Consider the following 17,177-nt stretch of genomic DNA (forward strand, 5'->3'; position numbering starts at 1 on the left):
TGAAAAACTCATTTTTGTTCTATCTCCTTTTGTCACGTAAAGCTATTCAAATTTAAAAATGAAAACCTAATTCTAACATGTGTTAGGGAAAAAAATCGTGATTTAAAATCGAGAAGGATACACACAGTCTTCCCTAGCAACTTTCTCATGGCACTCGTACAAGTAGCTTTTTTTCTTTCTTTAAATAACTTTAACTTAAAAGTAGATAATAAATTACGTTAGTTTCATCAAGATAGTTCCCGGATGAAAACCTTTCGTGGCAAATGTGGAACTACACCTAGATAGTTTACGTACTTTGGTACAAAACTATCTTGTTAAGTACATTTTGATAAGTACAGCGACGTTTTCCTAAATTAGAATAATACTGCAGCAAAACGTGTAAACAAACAAACGTTGAAGCATTTTTGTATTATAAGCAAACTACAAGGGCATTTTGGTAACCAAGATCAATATATATACACACTCAGAAGTTAATTCTCCTCAATACTTCATTAAGCATCTAGCGCAACAAACTTGTGCGCTTTAACTTTCCAAATTTTTCTTTTTCCAGCCACCAGTAATGAACCTCGAGGCTATTCTTAGCCTTTTTGATTCATACTGGTTTGATGTTGAAATCCTCAAGAAACATTCAAATCCAACCCCTCCATTAAATTCACAAAAACACCCAGATCACAAAATTCAAGAAAATTCACCAGAAACTTTAAATGAGTACTCATCTTTGTTAGAAATTCAACTTGGTTCACAAAGTGATGATTTGAGCTATAATTCAGATCCTTTCTCTCCTGATTCAGTTCTTCCAACAACCCATTTCACACCTTTTTGTAATAAGGCAGAATTAAAGAAAGTAAAAGGTAGAAGAAGGGAAAGGAGAAGAAGAACAAGAAGAACCAAAAAGGGTCTCAGCAAAAGTTTATCGGAGCTAGAATATGAAGAGCTAAAGGGGTTTATGGATCTTGGATTTGAATTCTCAGAAGAAGATGTAAATTCCAGTTTGGTTGAGGTTATACCAGGTTTACAAAAACTGGGCAAAAACAGGGATAGTGGTGATCAAGTAAAAGTGAATTGTTTTGAGAAATCTGAGTCAAGAGCCAGGCCTTATCTTTCTGAGGCATGGGAAATTCTTGAAAAGAAGAATAGAATGAGCACATTGATGAATTGGAAAATACCTGCCACCAGCAATGAAATTGACGTCAAACGGAGTCTCAAAAGGTGGGCTCATACTGTTGCTTCCACAGTAAAAGCCTAAAGTTCAAATCTTTGTGAACTTTCTCACTTTTTTCCTACTATAAAATGTATAAGAAAAGTTAGTTAGCCTGTTAAAGTTCCATTTTTTCTGCTTCTTGACTCACATTGTTGAGAGTTGCAGTATGTATATAATCTAAGAGCAGGGCAAACTCTCTTCAGAGGCCAAAAAAAAAAAATAGGTTCTTTGGTTGTGAGTTTTGGAATTTCTAATGGAGATATTCGATTGAAGTTTAAATTTTGTTTAACTTGAATATCAGTATTTGCCAAGATTGGCACAAAAATGCTATTGAAATAAACAGAGTTAGTGCAGAGCGAACGGTTTGTTTAACTCCAATTTCTTCCTCCTTTTTGTTCTTTCTGAATACCAATTCTATTGGCTTATGCTACATGTGCGACATTGTGAAGTCCAAATAAAATTGAAAAGTCAGCCATGATTGTACCTCTTTACACCATTGTTTACTATCTAAAAATATATGCGGATTACGTCTTTTTGTATTTTGGTGTCGTTTCTGATTGGAGGACTAGAGTTTGAGGAAGACATGTCAAATATACTTAATGGATGACCATGATCGTGGGGTTAACATTGAAGAAAGTTGTTAAAAATGTAATCTCCCTAGTTCCTATTTTCAGTTCTATAGGGGAAAATAGAGGCATTTATGAAGTTCATGCTAATATTTATCGTACAAAAGCAACAAGAAAGTTCAGGAGTTAGTGACATGAAAACTTAAGTTAGACGATGAAACTCGTTCGTTAATAGGTTGCCTCTAACTCCAATCAGTAAGAATAAACAGAGAACCACTGAAACTTCCGAGGCAGGAAAAACTCAAATTAAGGTAATACACGTTTCATTTCCCCTCTAATTCTAGCACATTTATTATTTAAATATGTTTTTTATATATATATATATATATATATATATATATAATATATATATATATAATAAATGATATTATTGCTAAACCATTACATTTATTTACTTGTTATCACTTATCAATCATGAAAAGTTGATCACCGATTAACCAATATTTAATTCAAAATTTAACAAAAAAATCCAGAACTATGAACTATGCTAGTAATATCAGGGGCAACCCAACCTCATCGGAGGCCTAAAACAAAATCTTAATAAGAGGCCTAAAGCAAAATCTTATATATATATATATATATATATATATATATATATATATATATATATATATATATATATATATATATAATGAACATCGTTTTAAAAAAAATTAGACAAGTCAGGATGTGGAATTAAAAAAAAATGAGAACTTAGTTTTATAAAATACAGAAAATTAAATGAATTTAACATTGATTGCATCACAACTGGGAGAACCCAGAAAACATAAGTGACTCCTTTTTTTTAGTAAGTCCATTTCTATATTTGGTAACAATTCAACTTTAGATTTTTCATTTTACCATTAATGAGATGATTTCTAGCCCAAAAACTTCTATGATTTATTTAAGATTACAAGTTTCAAAAACCTTCCTTTATTTCATAAAATCCATGTCCAGTCAAACACTTTCATATAAATTGGGACGGAGAAAGTATAATTTATGTAAGGAAAATAAATAATAAGTTAGATTATTAGATATAGTTACGTGACCAACTAATGAATAGAGAAATATAATTAAGTAAAAAAGTAAAATAAGATTGACAGAAAACTATTTTAGTTATATTAATTAGAGGAAGAAATCGAGTTATTAAAAATTAATATGACAATAAAAAAATAAATTTATCAATAATAAAAGATAATTATATAAATAATATACTACTATATATAGAGAAATACTAGTAATTTTGGGGCCCTTAAATATTTGGGGCCTAAAGCAAGTGTTTCACTTGCTTTAGGATTGAGCCGCCCCGAGTAATATCCCAGATATTAGTAGGAGGTTATGCTTCACATTTCCATTTCAACTACTTTACTTAATTCATATATATATATATATATATATATATATATATATCACAAATAAATATTGCGTCACATAAAATGTGTCTAATTTGTAGTATATCACAAGTCGCCCATATCCAAGGTTATTGTAAGTCCATTTTTCCTATCATCCAATTTGAATTTATTACAGTGAACTTCTCTTTATCGGAGTCGTTGATAAAACTTTATTCCTTATGCATATAACATTAATAAGTGCATAATATATATATTTTTTGGGTAAGATTATTACTTAATCATAGTTAGAATATTATTTTAATCTAATATTATTGCTTAAATCTTAAAATATTTACATAATTTGTTGCATATATTAGTGCAATAAATATTTTCTCCTGACAAATTAACAATACGACATCGTCTGAAACCCCCCCCCCCCCCCCCCCCCAAAAGAAAACACACAGAGAGGGTTTTTTATTACCGGCGTTACAAACTCAAAGCAACTGGAGTACAATGGAGGAACCAAGGAAGCTAAAGGGTCACAAAGCCAGCACCACTTGCTCTATCGCATCTCAAAACCGCCCTGGTCTTATTGCCACCGCAGCTGAGGTCCACCTTTTTCCATTAATTATTTAGACATCCAGATGAAGCATATGCCTTCTGGTGTTGTTTTAGATTCTGAATTTTGACTCTTGTAATTAAAAGAGCTTAAGCCCTATTGAGTATTGACCGTGCATTAAGTTCGACTGTCGTTTTAATGTATTTGATCATTTTCTTGCTGATAAATAATAGGATGGGTGTGTGTGCTGGTTCGATTTGAGGTGCAAAGATAGTATCTTTACAATGGATGTTGGAAATGGTAACCCGGTCTCATCATTATGCTTCAAGCCAGGTTTGTGATATTTTACTTTGTTTCACTCATCTCCTTATTTAATTGGTATTGTGTCATTAAATAAAATGTGTTTGACTCAAGAACTTCCAATATTCCGACTCTTACCACTCTGACGCTAACACTGAACATTCCAACTTAAAAAATATGCGGCTGCATTTAGACAAAATAATGGAGTATGCTATTTTTAGACAGTTACTGACAATTAAAAATTACTCCCTCCGTTTCAATTTAGATGCGTTAGTTTGACTCGGCATTGATTTTAAGAAAAAAGAATAAAACTTTTGAAACTTGTGGTGTTAAAAGCTTAAGGGTTAAAAGCTTTATGGGGCCATGACATTTGTGTGGTTATAAAAACTTCTCATTAATGATAAAATGGGTAAAATGAAGAGTTTAAAGTTAGAATTATTTCCAAGTTTAGAAATGGGTCATTTATTTTGGAACAGACTAAAAAAGAAAGTACATCATCTAATTTGAAACGAAATGAGTATTGATTTTGACATCTCTGTTTCTGCACTGAAATACATTAGTTGGAGGGATGATAACCTTCCGCTGACATTACTAGCATAACTTGAAATTCTTGAGAGCCTTCAATCTCAATATCAAACATGTGATCCATTGTGCAGGAAATGAAGATGTTGTTTATGTCTCGTCGGGAAATGAAGTCAAATGCTTTGATGTGAATATGGTAATGTTATCATTGTTCCACAACTACTTTCCCATGACTTATTTCTTGTACGGGCTTTTATAGATTACCAGTTCTTATGTGATTCTGGCATTCGTACATGGCTACTTTTGACCCTTACTAGTATCTGTCTGATCAAAACGCTTTTCCTTCTGAATTTTATGTTGTAACTTGGTTTGAATTGGCTTCTCTCCACTTATTCTCTTTTATCACTTTTGGATGCTAGGACACAAATATTTTGTTATTTATCCACTTTAATTTTATTTGAAGGTTACTGCATCGAAACTACTGCACAGTTACAATTACAACAAGGATGAGATAAATCAGGTCTGATTGCTGTTCATTTCTTTTTTTTAACCTTATATTTTCTCGTTTGTCTCACTGTCAATATCATTGGAAGTTACCTACCGTTTGAGAATGGATTTTTGCACTATACATTTTATATTATTCTCCTGTTTTCCAAAATATGGCCTTGTGCTCGTCTTGTAATTATCCACTAGTCATGTTATTAGGAATATGCCCGATCATGAGTTCAGTTGGTAATACAATGTCTTGCTATCTTCAGCACCTTCTTTATTAACCTCTAGCCTCTTATTCAAGCATTTGCCAGTATTTTTGGAATTTGATTCCTAACACTTCAGCTATATGTGTCAGTTATTTTCTACTCTTATCTCTTAACCTGATGTTGGTCTCTGATGAGCATTAGCTCATGGCATTTAGCTAAAAGCAATTTAGGAGTCTTTCCGCGTCAATGGCTGCCCGTTCAACATTGTACATTTTATCGATCACTCTGCTTTTCAAACCCGAATAATGGTGCTTCTGGACATAATTTCAGGAGTAGGTGCAGAAACCAGGGGAAAGTGTTACATCACTTATCTCTCTATCTTATTTTGTAAAATGATTATGGTTCAACCACCAACACGAATAGGTGGGTAGCTCTGCAATACACTGTACCGCATCTCCACATTAACAGAGATTTTATAAAATACAGGGCTTTGTTAACGTCCCTTGTTGATTTTTAGGCAATTTGCACCCAATTCTCTGTCTTTAGTTCTATGGCCTAAATGTCATGTCCAACAGATCCACCTTGCACAGGCTTAGAAGTAGAAATTTACGATTTATGCTGTATTTGTTCATTTGGATAAGTATTAGGTTTTGTGCACTCTTTTATTTGATACTTACCTATCTTCCTTTTCACATTATCTCATGTGATTTTCTCCTGTCTAATAAGGTCATATTTCAGGTGCCTCAATTAGTTTTACTATATTTTCAAACAATACCAATTATAATTCTGCGTGCTTAATGTTTCTGTTCTGTAGATTGCTTGCAACTCAAAGTCATCGTACCTCGCTGCAGCAGATGATAGTGGTGATGTCAAGGTAGGACAGCTAAATGTGTGTATTGTATTCTATAACATAATGCCATGAATCCACTTAGTTTACAGTGCATGATAGTGATTCAAGAGTGGTGGATGCAACAAACAGGTCGAGATCATATTTGTTTCTTCATGGAATAAATTTAATATTAATAGCAATGCAGCAGCTATAAAGTTGTCTAAAAGAAGTTACAGGTTGTGGAAGCCCGTGCCATAGGTGTGGCCTCCCAACAGGAAATAGCTGTTTGTTCTAAGAGGAAGCGTCATTAGGGTTTTCAGGTTTAGCAAGTCATCTATGCTAATAAGTTCTTGCCGTATTTTATCGGTAAGACATGGGAAAATATGCCTTCTTTCACAAAGTCCCCGGAATCCGTGTCTGGCTACCAAAATATAAAGTAAAAATTCAATCTTGGGAAGTGAAATCTAGCCTTTTGGCTTTATTCCTTTGTGGATCTGGGCTTCAATTCTGTACACTGATAGGTAATTAAGGTGTTGGTCGAGTATGGTTTAATATCATTGAGTTCATGGTGTAACAAGATTCTGGTGTATGCTGTTAAACCTGATAAAGAAAATTGAGAATTATGGTATCTTCTGTTAGCTGTAAAATTTTGTATTTTCGGCCTTTGGCGTCGGGATTCAATTTTTTTATCTAATAATATTCTTATGTCTTGTCCATCTAAAAAAAAAACTATTCTTATGTCTTGATCTGATATAAGTTGTGTACCACGATTTGGAGTCCTCTTTCTTATTTAATTTTTAGGAAAGGAAGTAATTCTGGTCTATTATGGTGTTACTGGAAGATATGTTTTTGCAAATTACTGAGGATTATGCACATCAATGATGTTGGGAAGACCCTCTTAATGCTTCATCCTTCGCACCTCATAGTGCTCATCTGCTCCAACATATTCCTCTCTGACAATTTACCTCGTTGCTACTACAAATCTGGACTATTGAGTGTTGATTAATTGTGCGCTATCTGTGGAAAGCATACCTCCCTTTATCATTACAATGTTCAGACGATAGAAAGGGAGAAGATTTGTCTACTCCATGTTTTTAAGTCTCCGCTGTCGTGTATCCTATTGCTTGAAGGATTTATATATGTTCGTATCGATCTCTCTCCCTCTTTTCCCCTCTCATATTTACAAAGTGAGGTCCATAAATACATAGATATACATAAATGGCCATGCACGCATATTAGTCTATTTGTCTTGCAACATTTCTGCTATATTGGTTTATTTGTTGGTCTTACTACAATGTCTGGAATGTGTTAGCTACTTGATGAGTTGTGAAACTTTTAAGAGATAAAAGTGTTTCGCTATTTCTATATGTATGTTGGACATCTGAGTGCTACTTGCAGATCATTGACATCCGCCAAAGTCGAATGTACAAAACATTGAGAGCTGGCCACACAAGTGTATCCTTTTTCATATAACTATGATAAGTTTCTCCCAGAAACATGGTGATCTTTTTATGTCTTTCTTTTGTAGTTAAATTTTTACTGTTCTATATTCTACTTATTTGTTATTTCTTTTCTTGTATTATGTTTTTGGCATGTGAAGTAGTCCTACTTGTATTTTGGCTGTGATGTTTCTTTTTCCATTTTTTCTTCCCCAACTTCAAATAGGGAACTATTTTCTTATTCTGAACCTATCATTTGTGACCTTAACTATCTTATCAGATATGTAGCAGTGCTCAATTCATTCCTTGGAGGCCTTGGGAAGGTACTTTTGGAACCAAAATTTTCAGAAGTCCTATATTACCCCCCCCCCCCCCCCAAAACCCAACACCGGCCCCCATGACATTGACCATCCCCCTCTAGAAATACATATGACCCACATACACGTTGAAGTGAATGGCGTACATAAATGAACATGAATGGAACAATGTAAGGTTTCGAAAAATGTGCAAGTTGTAGTACATAGGGTTTTAATAAAATGTGCAAGTTGTGACAGCCTGCTGCTTTCTGTTCAATTTCCTATGATGTTTGGAGATTAAATAGGGCTTCCATATTGTTTCTTATAAGCTGATGACGACAATATCTTGTATTTTTGTGTCATTTTTAAGTCATCACTGGAGGTCTTGATTCAAAACTTGTGCTATGGGACTTCTCCAAGGGACGACCGCAGACGATTTGGGACTTTGGTAGGTTAAGCCTTCTACGATGTAACTATGCACTCTTTTGTATATTTGCAGTTTCTAGTACTAGTTACTATGGTAATTTATACTCTCAAGTTGAATGCATGCCTTACTACACCAGAACTGCATATCTGAGTATTTCATATAGTAGTTGAAAAGGGATAATGTAATGGTTTAATATGTGTAAGACAGTACTAATATTTTCCTTGTAGGTCAAAATAAGATAAAGTAATAATGTTATAAGTAAACAGGGATTCTCAGAGAGATAAATTTCGGGAGTATGAGTCAAGTGCGTATTACTGTGTAACTTTGGTTTCTGTTTTCCATTTCCATGGTGTTGGTTATGTGGTAGAGGAAATGCTCAATGAGTTAATAATAAATCAGATAACATGTCTTGTATCAATGGAGAACAGAAATGGACCACATTTAGGATTATATCTAAATGTATCCTCCATTGCTCGGAAAGCATCACTGCTAGTTCAGTTTGTGGTGTGAAATGGGAATTGGAAGTAGATAGTCGATTATCTTCCTCCCATTTTCACTGATTAATTTTTTTTTTATCTTCCTCCCATGTTAAATATTATTCTAGAGCCCTTAACTTAGGTCTGTCATAATTTTTGTAAGAGTGCCTTTTCAACATTCGAGGTTATCCGCCTAGGCAGGATTGGCTAGAAGTGATTCATGACTATTCTTGTGCGCTCCAACTACTTTAATGCTCAATAAAACCTACTGCGCAGTCAAGTTCACGCGAGACCTAAATAATTACTGCCTCCTGCTTGCTACATGTAGTTTTGGTTCTCTTGTCTCCATTTTTACAGAAAAATCAAACCGCCGCTCATCATTTTACCTCTGTTCACCCATCTAGGACTGATGCGGGCATTTCCTTTTGGATCCTTCACAATGCATACAAAACCTACAACGGTTGAATGTAGTTTCAGACAGACTCATACCTGGATCTAGGGTGGCAAATGGGTGGGGCATGTCGGGTCGGATATGGGCATGTCGAAAACGGGTAATGAAAAAAACGGATAAATTATCCGACCCGACCCATATTTAATACAGATAAAAAACGGGTTAACCGACGGATAATATGGATATCCATATTATTCATGGTTTCTTGAATATGATCGGTATTGGGAGAATTTTTAGTCCCCCAAACTTGGAACCCCAATTTGAGGCTTTACAAATGTAAAAGTTAAACCCATTAGTTATCCATTGATTATCCATTTTCTAAGTGGATAATATGTTTCTTATCATATTTGACCCGTTTTTAAATAGTTCATTATCCAACCCATTTTTTAATAGATAATATGGGTGGATAACTGTTTTCGTTTAACCATTTTGCCACCACTACCTGGATCCAATACTCTTAGCCAAGCTAATGTACTAGAAAATGCCATCTTGATATATCCAGATTGATTAAATCAGCTGTTAAAGTTTTCTTTGTTTGCTGTAGGCACACTTGACACGGGAAACAAAGGTAATATGGGACAATGTTTGAACCCTGCCTTCGTTCATGCTCTGGCTGTTCCTGAAGCTGATGTGGTGGATAAATTTGAGAAGATATGTGTTGTGGCTAGGGGTGATGGAGTTGTTTCTGTAATAAAGGTTGAGTCAGAACCCAATGCTGTCAAGTCCAAAAGTTCAGCTAAACCCAAGAAAGGTTCTAAATCAGCCCCAAAAGTTGGCAGTTCTTCTGCTGATCCTGAAAATGGAAATCAAAATGGAGGAGACCTGCACCTTGATCACGCTTTGGGAGGACACACTGCTGCTGTATCTTGTGTGTAAGTTTTCGTTATAGCATAGCATGCTCAAATCTACCGCGCCTGCCAGCACTAACTCTGCCGAAATTTTATTAGGACTTTTTCAACATTTGGAGACAAAGGGAAGTTCATAATTTCAGGTGGCAATGACAAACAAGTAAAAGTATGGGATTGCTCTAAGTTTCTCATCACTGGTGAGACAAGCACAGGCTGCGATTTCCTTCGCTCTAGCTTAAGTTTGAGCAGAAAAGTGAGTCTTGCTTCATTGCTTTTTATGATTTCTCTCTCCCACTTTATGCTTCGATTGTTTTGTATATTTATCTCATGATTGACTCTTTAACTAATCAGGTGAACTGGCTTTGCACAACTCCTACTGATTCAGAGAACCTAGTCGTCTGTGATACATCCAAGGTAGTGAAGGTTTACACCATCGGGTGAAGCAACACAGATTGAGCCGAGACACTTTACTTGTACATGATGTGACCCTCGGAGAATGTTATGCTCCCTATACACCAAATATGGCTTTTTCTCTTGCACGCTAATTGGACGTTCATGGCTTCGCCAATCAAGGTTCTATCCTACAAGGTTTTGACCTAAATAACTAGGTTCTAAAGCAATGGTATTGGCATATGCTTTTGCATCTGAAGAATAAATGTTTGAATTTCCAATGTAATTGCAAAAAGATGTATTAAATATCAAGAATCTGAGGTTGTCTCTCCATTGCAAAAAGATGTCTTGGACATCCAGAGTCTGAGGTTGTCTCTACATTTCCTCTCTTCTTTTTTTCATTGTGGTAGGGGAATGGGTCCTGAGACTTTGATATTGAGAATTGACATTACTTAATTAGATAGTTACTTCGACGCACTTTTGTTTGTATATTATTCTCTTAATTTGTAAGCAGCACTATATAATAAAAACACTCTGAAGATATCTACTGCATGTATGCTTGAGCGTGCGTGCAACTGTGAGGTATACCTATTGGTTGCAGTTACAATACTAACATACCTAATTGTGAGCCTGTTCTTGGTACATTATGTCATTGATTTGTCCAATACATTTATATTGAACTATCTGGTGTGTATAGAGCGTAAAGATAAGTATTCTTTTTCAATTTTCGTACTTCTTAACATCTATTTTACATCATATAAAGTTAACATGAATTCACGCCTGATTATCACGAGTTTCCAAATATTTTTTATGTTAATTTTTAATCTTGTTAATTTGAACTGGATGATTTAGGACAGTCGAGTCAGAGAGATTATGTTCTTATTGAGATTGCATTTTGCATATATTGGTGAAGAGAATAATCTGATTCGTTGAGATATAAAAATAGACAATCTTTAATTAGAACATAAAAACATGAATAAATTGATCCTAGTTATAATTCCGGGCAGACTGGATGAAGGGGGATTATATGATGGAGTGACCTAAAAAATATTTGTATTTTAATTCGCAGTACTTGTATTTTATATTTGTATATCTACACGAAAATATTTGTCCTTAGATAGAGAGTAGAAAACAGATAGGTGAAAAGAAAAAGATATTCGGTCCGAATCACATTGTTTGATGTTAGAGCTTTTATTCTTCCTTGATTTTGACAGTAAATCTATAGATGGTAAGAAAAAAAATTCTTTGATAAAAATGAAGAGTTTAAATTTTATGCACGAGTGTTATATATTTTTATACAATTAGATCACTTAATTACGAATAATATTTTTTTGATAAGCATTAATTGGTAACTAAATAAAAATGATAACTAAACTATTATCACATATTAACGGTAATGTTAATCTTTTTTATGCGGTAATTTTTTTTATAATGTTAGTATATAGTAGTCCATAACTTAGATCTAAAGAAAAAAGAAAAAGAAAAGAGAGGCATGTGGCTTGACTTCTGTCAAAGGAGGTGTGTGGGGGGTGGCTCAGGGTTGAAGCTGCAGTCTGACTCAAAGTTTGGTACAATTAGTTGGTTAAGATGTACAAGCTCCAACCATATTCATTCCTTCCAACTCCCGCAAATATTTGAAAAATCTCTGTCAACATTTTGCTTTGCTTTCTTCTCTGAAAATATACCTTTGACACCAACTTCTCAACCTACAAGCTGGCCATAACCACCCTCCAAACGTTCCTTCACCATTACAATAATGTTTCTCATTCCTTAGCTTTTGTACGTTAAGTGAACATTCCTTCTTTATATTCTTGCAAGTAACAAAGAACAAAGCATCACCTTGTGTGCTAGCTGTGGCAAAGATTGAACAGTGAGTTTGTGAGTGGAAAAATGATGGAGTCAGGGGTTCCGATATGTAACATTTGCGGCGAACAAGTGGGGTTAGAAAATACTAATGGTGAAGTCTTTGTGGCTTGTCATGAGTGCAATTATCCTGTTTGTAAGTCTTGCTTGCATTATGAGATCAAAGAAGGGCGCAATGCTTGTTTACGCTGTGCAACTCCTTATGATGGTACTTAAATTAATCTAGTTTTCTTGACAATTTGGCTTTATTTAAGACTTAAATTTATCTGATTAATGATCCCATGTGATAATTCGGTAAAAGAAGTACAAAGAAATTGTAACATAGTTCTATGCTTATTATGCATGGTTAAATTGTGCAGAGGGCTTGACTATGGCTGATGGAGAAAATGAGCATGAATCTTCTACTAACCATACTACAACGGCTTCTCATCTTAATACTGCTCAGGTACTAATTATATCTGGTGAAACTTCACATGTTTCTTTCTATGTTTAGTCCTTGAGACATGAAATCGAAGTTTAGCTGCTTACAATATTCTGTGATTATTGTTTTCAATGTAGGATGTTGGAGTTCATGCTAGAAATGTCAGCACTGTTTCAACTGTGGACAGTGGTAAGTATATGAACCTTTGCTGTACAAGATTCATAATAGCTCTTTGTAGTGTAGTTCAATGAAGAACATTATCAACTTACTTGCTATTTCCTCATGAAGAATATCATGATGATTCTGGGAATCCAATATGGAAGAATAGAGTAGAAAGTTGGAAGGAAAAGAAAAACAAGAAAAAGAAGACCCAAAGTAAGACTGTTGTACAAGAAGCTGAAGTTCCACCTGAGCAGCAGATGGAAGAAAAGCCACAGTAAGTAGGCTTTTGCAAAAGATAGTCTTGCACTTTTTGTATAATTCCATAGTTTTCTTGAAATGGGGTTGATTTCTTTTGTCTAGATATCTAAATAACTAACAAGAAATAAAAGGACTCTTCCAGTTATAAGCAATGGTGTTTAATCCACCTTCAGTGACTTCGAATTATGAACTTGCTCTATTTCCATCATGCATCTATTGATTGCGTGTAATATAACTTGTGTAGGTTAGCAGATGCTGCAGAGCCACTTTCAAGAATCATTCCTGTGCCGAAATCTCAAATTGCTCCATACAGAATCGTGATTATCATCCGATTTATAGTTCTGTGTCTTTTCTTCCACTATAGAGTAACACATCCAGTTGAAAGTGCCTATCCCCTGTGGCTTGTTTCTGTTATTTGTGAGATCTGGTTTGCTTTCTCTTGGGTGTTGGATCAGTTCCCTAAATGGTCTCCTATCAACCGAGAGACATATATTGACAGGCTATCTGCAAGGTTAGGAATCTTCTTCAAAAATGTTCATTACTTTCTTACAACTTGATAAAAAGTGTAATCTTGTTAATTTTTCTTGAATCTTTTGTAGGTTTGAAAGGGAGGGAGAACCTTGTCAGCTTGCACCAGTAGATTTCTTTGTCAGTACAGTTGATCCTATGAAAGAACCTCCTTTGATTACTGCCAACACTGTTCTCTCAATCCTTGCGGTTGACTATCCTGTCGAGAAAGTTTCCTGCTATGTATCTGATGATGGTGGCTCAATGCTTACATTTGAGTCACTAGCTGAGACTTCTGAATTTGCAAGGAAATGGGTACCATTCTGCAAGAAATTTTCAATTGAACCACGTGCACCTGAGTTCTACTTCTCGCAAAAGTTTGATTACTTGAAAGACAAGGTGCAGCCTTCTTTTGTCAAGGAGCGTAGAGCAATGAAGGTAAGAGCCTAGTTTTTGAAATAGTATGAGATAAACATATACTATATGGTTCATGAATTGGGTTACATTATTGGTCTTTTATTTGGTATTTGCAGAGAGAATATGAAGAGTATAAAGTGAGGGTAAATGCTTTAGTTGCCAAGGCTCAGAAAACACCAGAGGATGGCTGGACCATGGCGGATGGAACTCCTTGGCCAGGAAACAACCCGCGTGATCATCCTGGAATGATTCAGGTTACTTGTTACTTATTAACCTATCTCAGTTTCAATAAAATCACAATGAAGATTTTGCAACAATCCTTGCACTTGCTGCTTTCAGATCATTTTAGTTCATACTCCATATTTTTGAGGTCACAGTTTTTGCTTCTTGAAGTTTTAGTATTTGCGATGTTCAGTTACTCCATAATTTTTCTTCTTATACAGGTTTTCTTGGGACATAGTGGTGCACATGACATTGAAGGAAATGAACTTCCACGACTCGTTTATGTCTCAAGAGAGAAAAGACCCGGTTATCAGCACCACAAAAAAGCTGGTGCTGAAAATGCTCTGGTGTGTTCAAAAAGCAATTCATTAGCATTGATCTCAGACGATTTTTGTTTACTTCCTTTCACAAACTTACTTGTTTTTTATTTATCAGATAAGGGTGTCTGCAGTTCTCACAAATGCACCCTACATTCTCAATCTTGACTGTGATCACTACGTCAATAACAGCAAAGCCATTCGTGAGGCTATGTGTTTCCTAATGGATCCACAAGTCGGCAGAGATGTCTGTTATGTGCAGTTCCCCCAGAGATTTGATGGGATTGATAAAAGTGACAGATATGCTAACAGAAACATAGTCTTCTTTGATGTAAGTATCTTGACCACCTAAAGTTAGCATTTCTCAAATGAATTTCTTCATCTATTTAAAAATAAAAAAAATAATCTTTCTTCATTCAACATCATACTCTTAATTGCTATTTTTTCATGATTTCAGGTTAACATGAAAGGTTTGGATGGAATCCAAGGACCTGTATATGTCGGTACAGGATGTTGTTTCAATAGGCAAGCACTTTACGGTTATAGCCCTTCTAATCTGCCTACATTACCCAAATCTTCTTCATCTTGCTCTTGTTGCTGTCGCCGCAAGAAACCAGCCAAAGAGAAGGATCTCACTGAGGTATATCGTGATGCAAAAAGAGAAGATCTAAATTCTGCAATCTTCAACCTAAGAGAAATTGAAAGTGAGTTTTCCAGTACAACAACATTCCCTTTATTTAGCACCATTATCCTTGCAATTAAGCTGCTATCATTTTTGTGTCTGCAGATTATGACGAGCATGAGAGGTCCTTACTTATCTCTCAGATGAGTTTTGAGAAAACTTTTGGCATGTCATCCGTGTTTATCGAGTCTACGTTGATGGAAAATGGAGGAGTACCTGATTCTGTCAATCCATCGATACTGATTAGAGAAGCAATTCATGTTATCGGCTGTGGTTATGAGGAGAAGACAGCATGGGGAAAAGAAGTAAAAATTGACTCTTGCTCTTTTCAAGACTTTTTTTTTTCCTGAAGTCTCAAGCCTACTTTCTGATTGATCTTTTGGTTTAACTTATTTTTGTTTTTGTTTGGCCTTTTCAGATTGGTTGGATATATGGTTCAGTGACAGAGGATATCTTGACTGGATTCAAGATGCAGTGCAGGGGATGGAGATCAATATACTGCATGCCATTGAGGCCTGCTTTCAAAGGGTCAGCTCCTATCAACTTGTCAGACAGATTGCACCAAGTTCTTCGATGGGCTCTTGGATCGGTGGAGATTTTCTTGAGTAGGCATTGCCCTTTGTGGTATGGATTTGGAGGCGGCCGCCTCAAATGGCTCCAACGACTTGCCTACACCAACACCATTGTCTATCCTTTTACTTCTCTTCCCCTCATTGCTTATTGTACTATTCCTGCTGTTTGCCTTCTTACAGGAAAATTCATCATTCCTACGGTAAATGCTTCCCACTTCTCTGAGGCTTGTTTCCAACTTTCTAAAGCCATTATGGACTACTAAATGTTCCAAGATTTGAAATTTTTGCAAAATTACTATTTGCATCAAATTCTTTAGTTTCTATTTTGCAAAATTCATCATCCCTAAGGCTGCTGTTTCTTTAGTTTCTATTACTGAATCAAATTCTTGTGCCTTGTATGCAGCTATCAAACGTTGCGAGTATACTGTTTCTTGGGCTTTTCCTTTCCATCATAGTGACAGGTGTGCTCGAGCTACGATGGAGTGGTATAGGTATAGAGGACTGGTGGCGTAACGAGCAGTTTTGGGTGATTGGTGGTGTCTCTGCCCATCTCTTTGCAGTTTTCCAAGGATTCCTCAAAATGCTTGCTGGTATAGACACAAACTTCACAGTGACAGCCAAAGCTGCAGATGATGGAGAGTTTGGCGATCTCTACATCTTCAAATGGACAACAGTCTTGATCCCTCCAACTACAATTCTCATTCTCAACTTAGTTGGTGTTGTTGCTGGTTTCTCTGATGCACTCAACAAAGGATATGAAGCTTGGGGACCTTTATTTGGCAAAGTTTTCTTCTCATTTTGGGTGATCCTTCATCTTTATCCATTCCTCAAAGGTCTCATGGGACGCCAAAATCGAACACCAACCATTGTTGTGTTATGGTCTGTACTCTTGGCTTCTGTTTTTTCACTTGTTTGGGTCAAGATTAATCCATTTGTCTCCAAAGATGATCCTGCAGCCATGGCTCAAAACTGCATTTCCATTGATTGTTGAGCTCTGGAACAAGATTTCTTGAACTTTATCACATGTTTGAAATGTAGACTTCCTTTTCATCTAGTGTGGAGGTGAAAACTTCCCTAGTCTTGCATAGTTTTGAGCAGCTTGTATCAGTTTTCTCCAGCTAAGGAAGAAGTGTAAGGAAAATTTAATTGGAAATTATACAATGTTGAATTTTGAATTGAAACGCTTGAAATTTCAAAGTTAAAAGGAAGTTGAGCTGATAATGAATATTATGGTGTTATTCAATTCAATCCATTTAGCTTCGAAGGTTTCAAGTTTGTCACACCCAAAACGGAGGGGCACGACCGGCACCCGACCTTACTTACCGAGCACCCGCGTATGTCATTCAACAACCAACTTAATATTAAATCTGAATATAGATAGAAA

The 17,177-nt window shown here is 35.5% G+C and overlaps 2 protein-coding genes across 2 annotated transcripts; both read left to right on the top strand.

The window, feature by feature from the left end:
• The first annotated feature begins 559 nt into the window (after positions 1-559).
• LOC104088654 (uncharacterized) lies at positions 560-1,246 on the top strand. The gene has a single exon (XM_009593373.1). It carries the CDS (start codon positions 560-562, stop codon positions 1,244-1,246), a length of 687 nt encoding a protein of 228 aa, XP_009591668.1.
• Positions 1,247-3,595: 2,349 nt separating this feature from the next.
• LOC104088662 (cellulose synthase A catalytic subunit 8 [UDP-forming]) lies at positions 3,596-16,974 on the top strand. Its single transcript, XM_009593381.4, is given in 26 exon segments — positions 3,596-3,746; positions 3,930-4,029; positions 4,653-4,714; positions 4,982-5,038; positions 6,031-6,090; positions 7,444-7,500; positions 7,765-7,807; positions 8,151-8,228; positions 9,679-10,006; positions 10,082-10,235; positions 10,334-10,416; positions 10,418-10,455; positions 10,887-10,954; positions 12,224-12,443; positions 12,595-12,680; positions 12,794-12,845; positions 12,945-13,092; positions 13,321-13,587; positions 13,676-14,021; positions 14,117-14,254; positions 14,444-14,569; positions 14,658-14,870; positions 14,997-15,243; positions 15,327-15,526; positions 15,640-15,993; positions 16,197-16,974. Coding segments are annotated over 26 exon segments (4,209 nt in total). The 5' UTR covers positions 3,596-3,650; the 3' UTR covers positions 16,785-16,974.
• The last annotated feature ends 203 nt before the right edge of the window (positions 16,975-17,177 follow it).

The sequence above is a fragment of the Nicotiana tomentosiformis genome, chromosome 2 (genome assembly GCF_000390325.3).
Source record: "Nicotiana tomentosiformis chromosome 2, ASM39032v3, whole genome shotgun sequence".
In the NCBI taxonomy this organism is placed as follows: domain Eukaryota; kingdom Viridiplantae; phylum Streptophyta; class Magnoliopsida; order Solanales; family Solanaceae; genus Nicotiana; species Nicotiana tomentosiformis.

Bases quoted from the DNA above. Each gene is read 5' to 3' on its own strand.
- LOC104088654 (XM_009593373.1), top strand. From the start codon at position 560: ATGAACCTCGAGGCTATTCTTAGCCTTTTTGATTCATACTGGTTTGAT.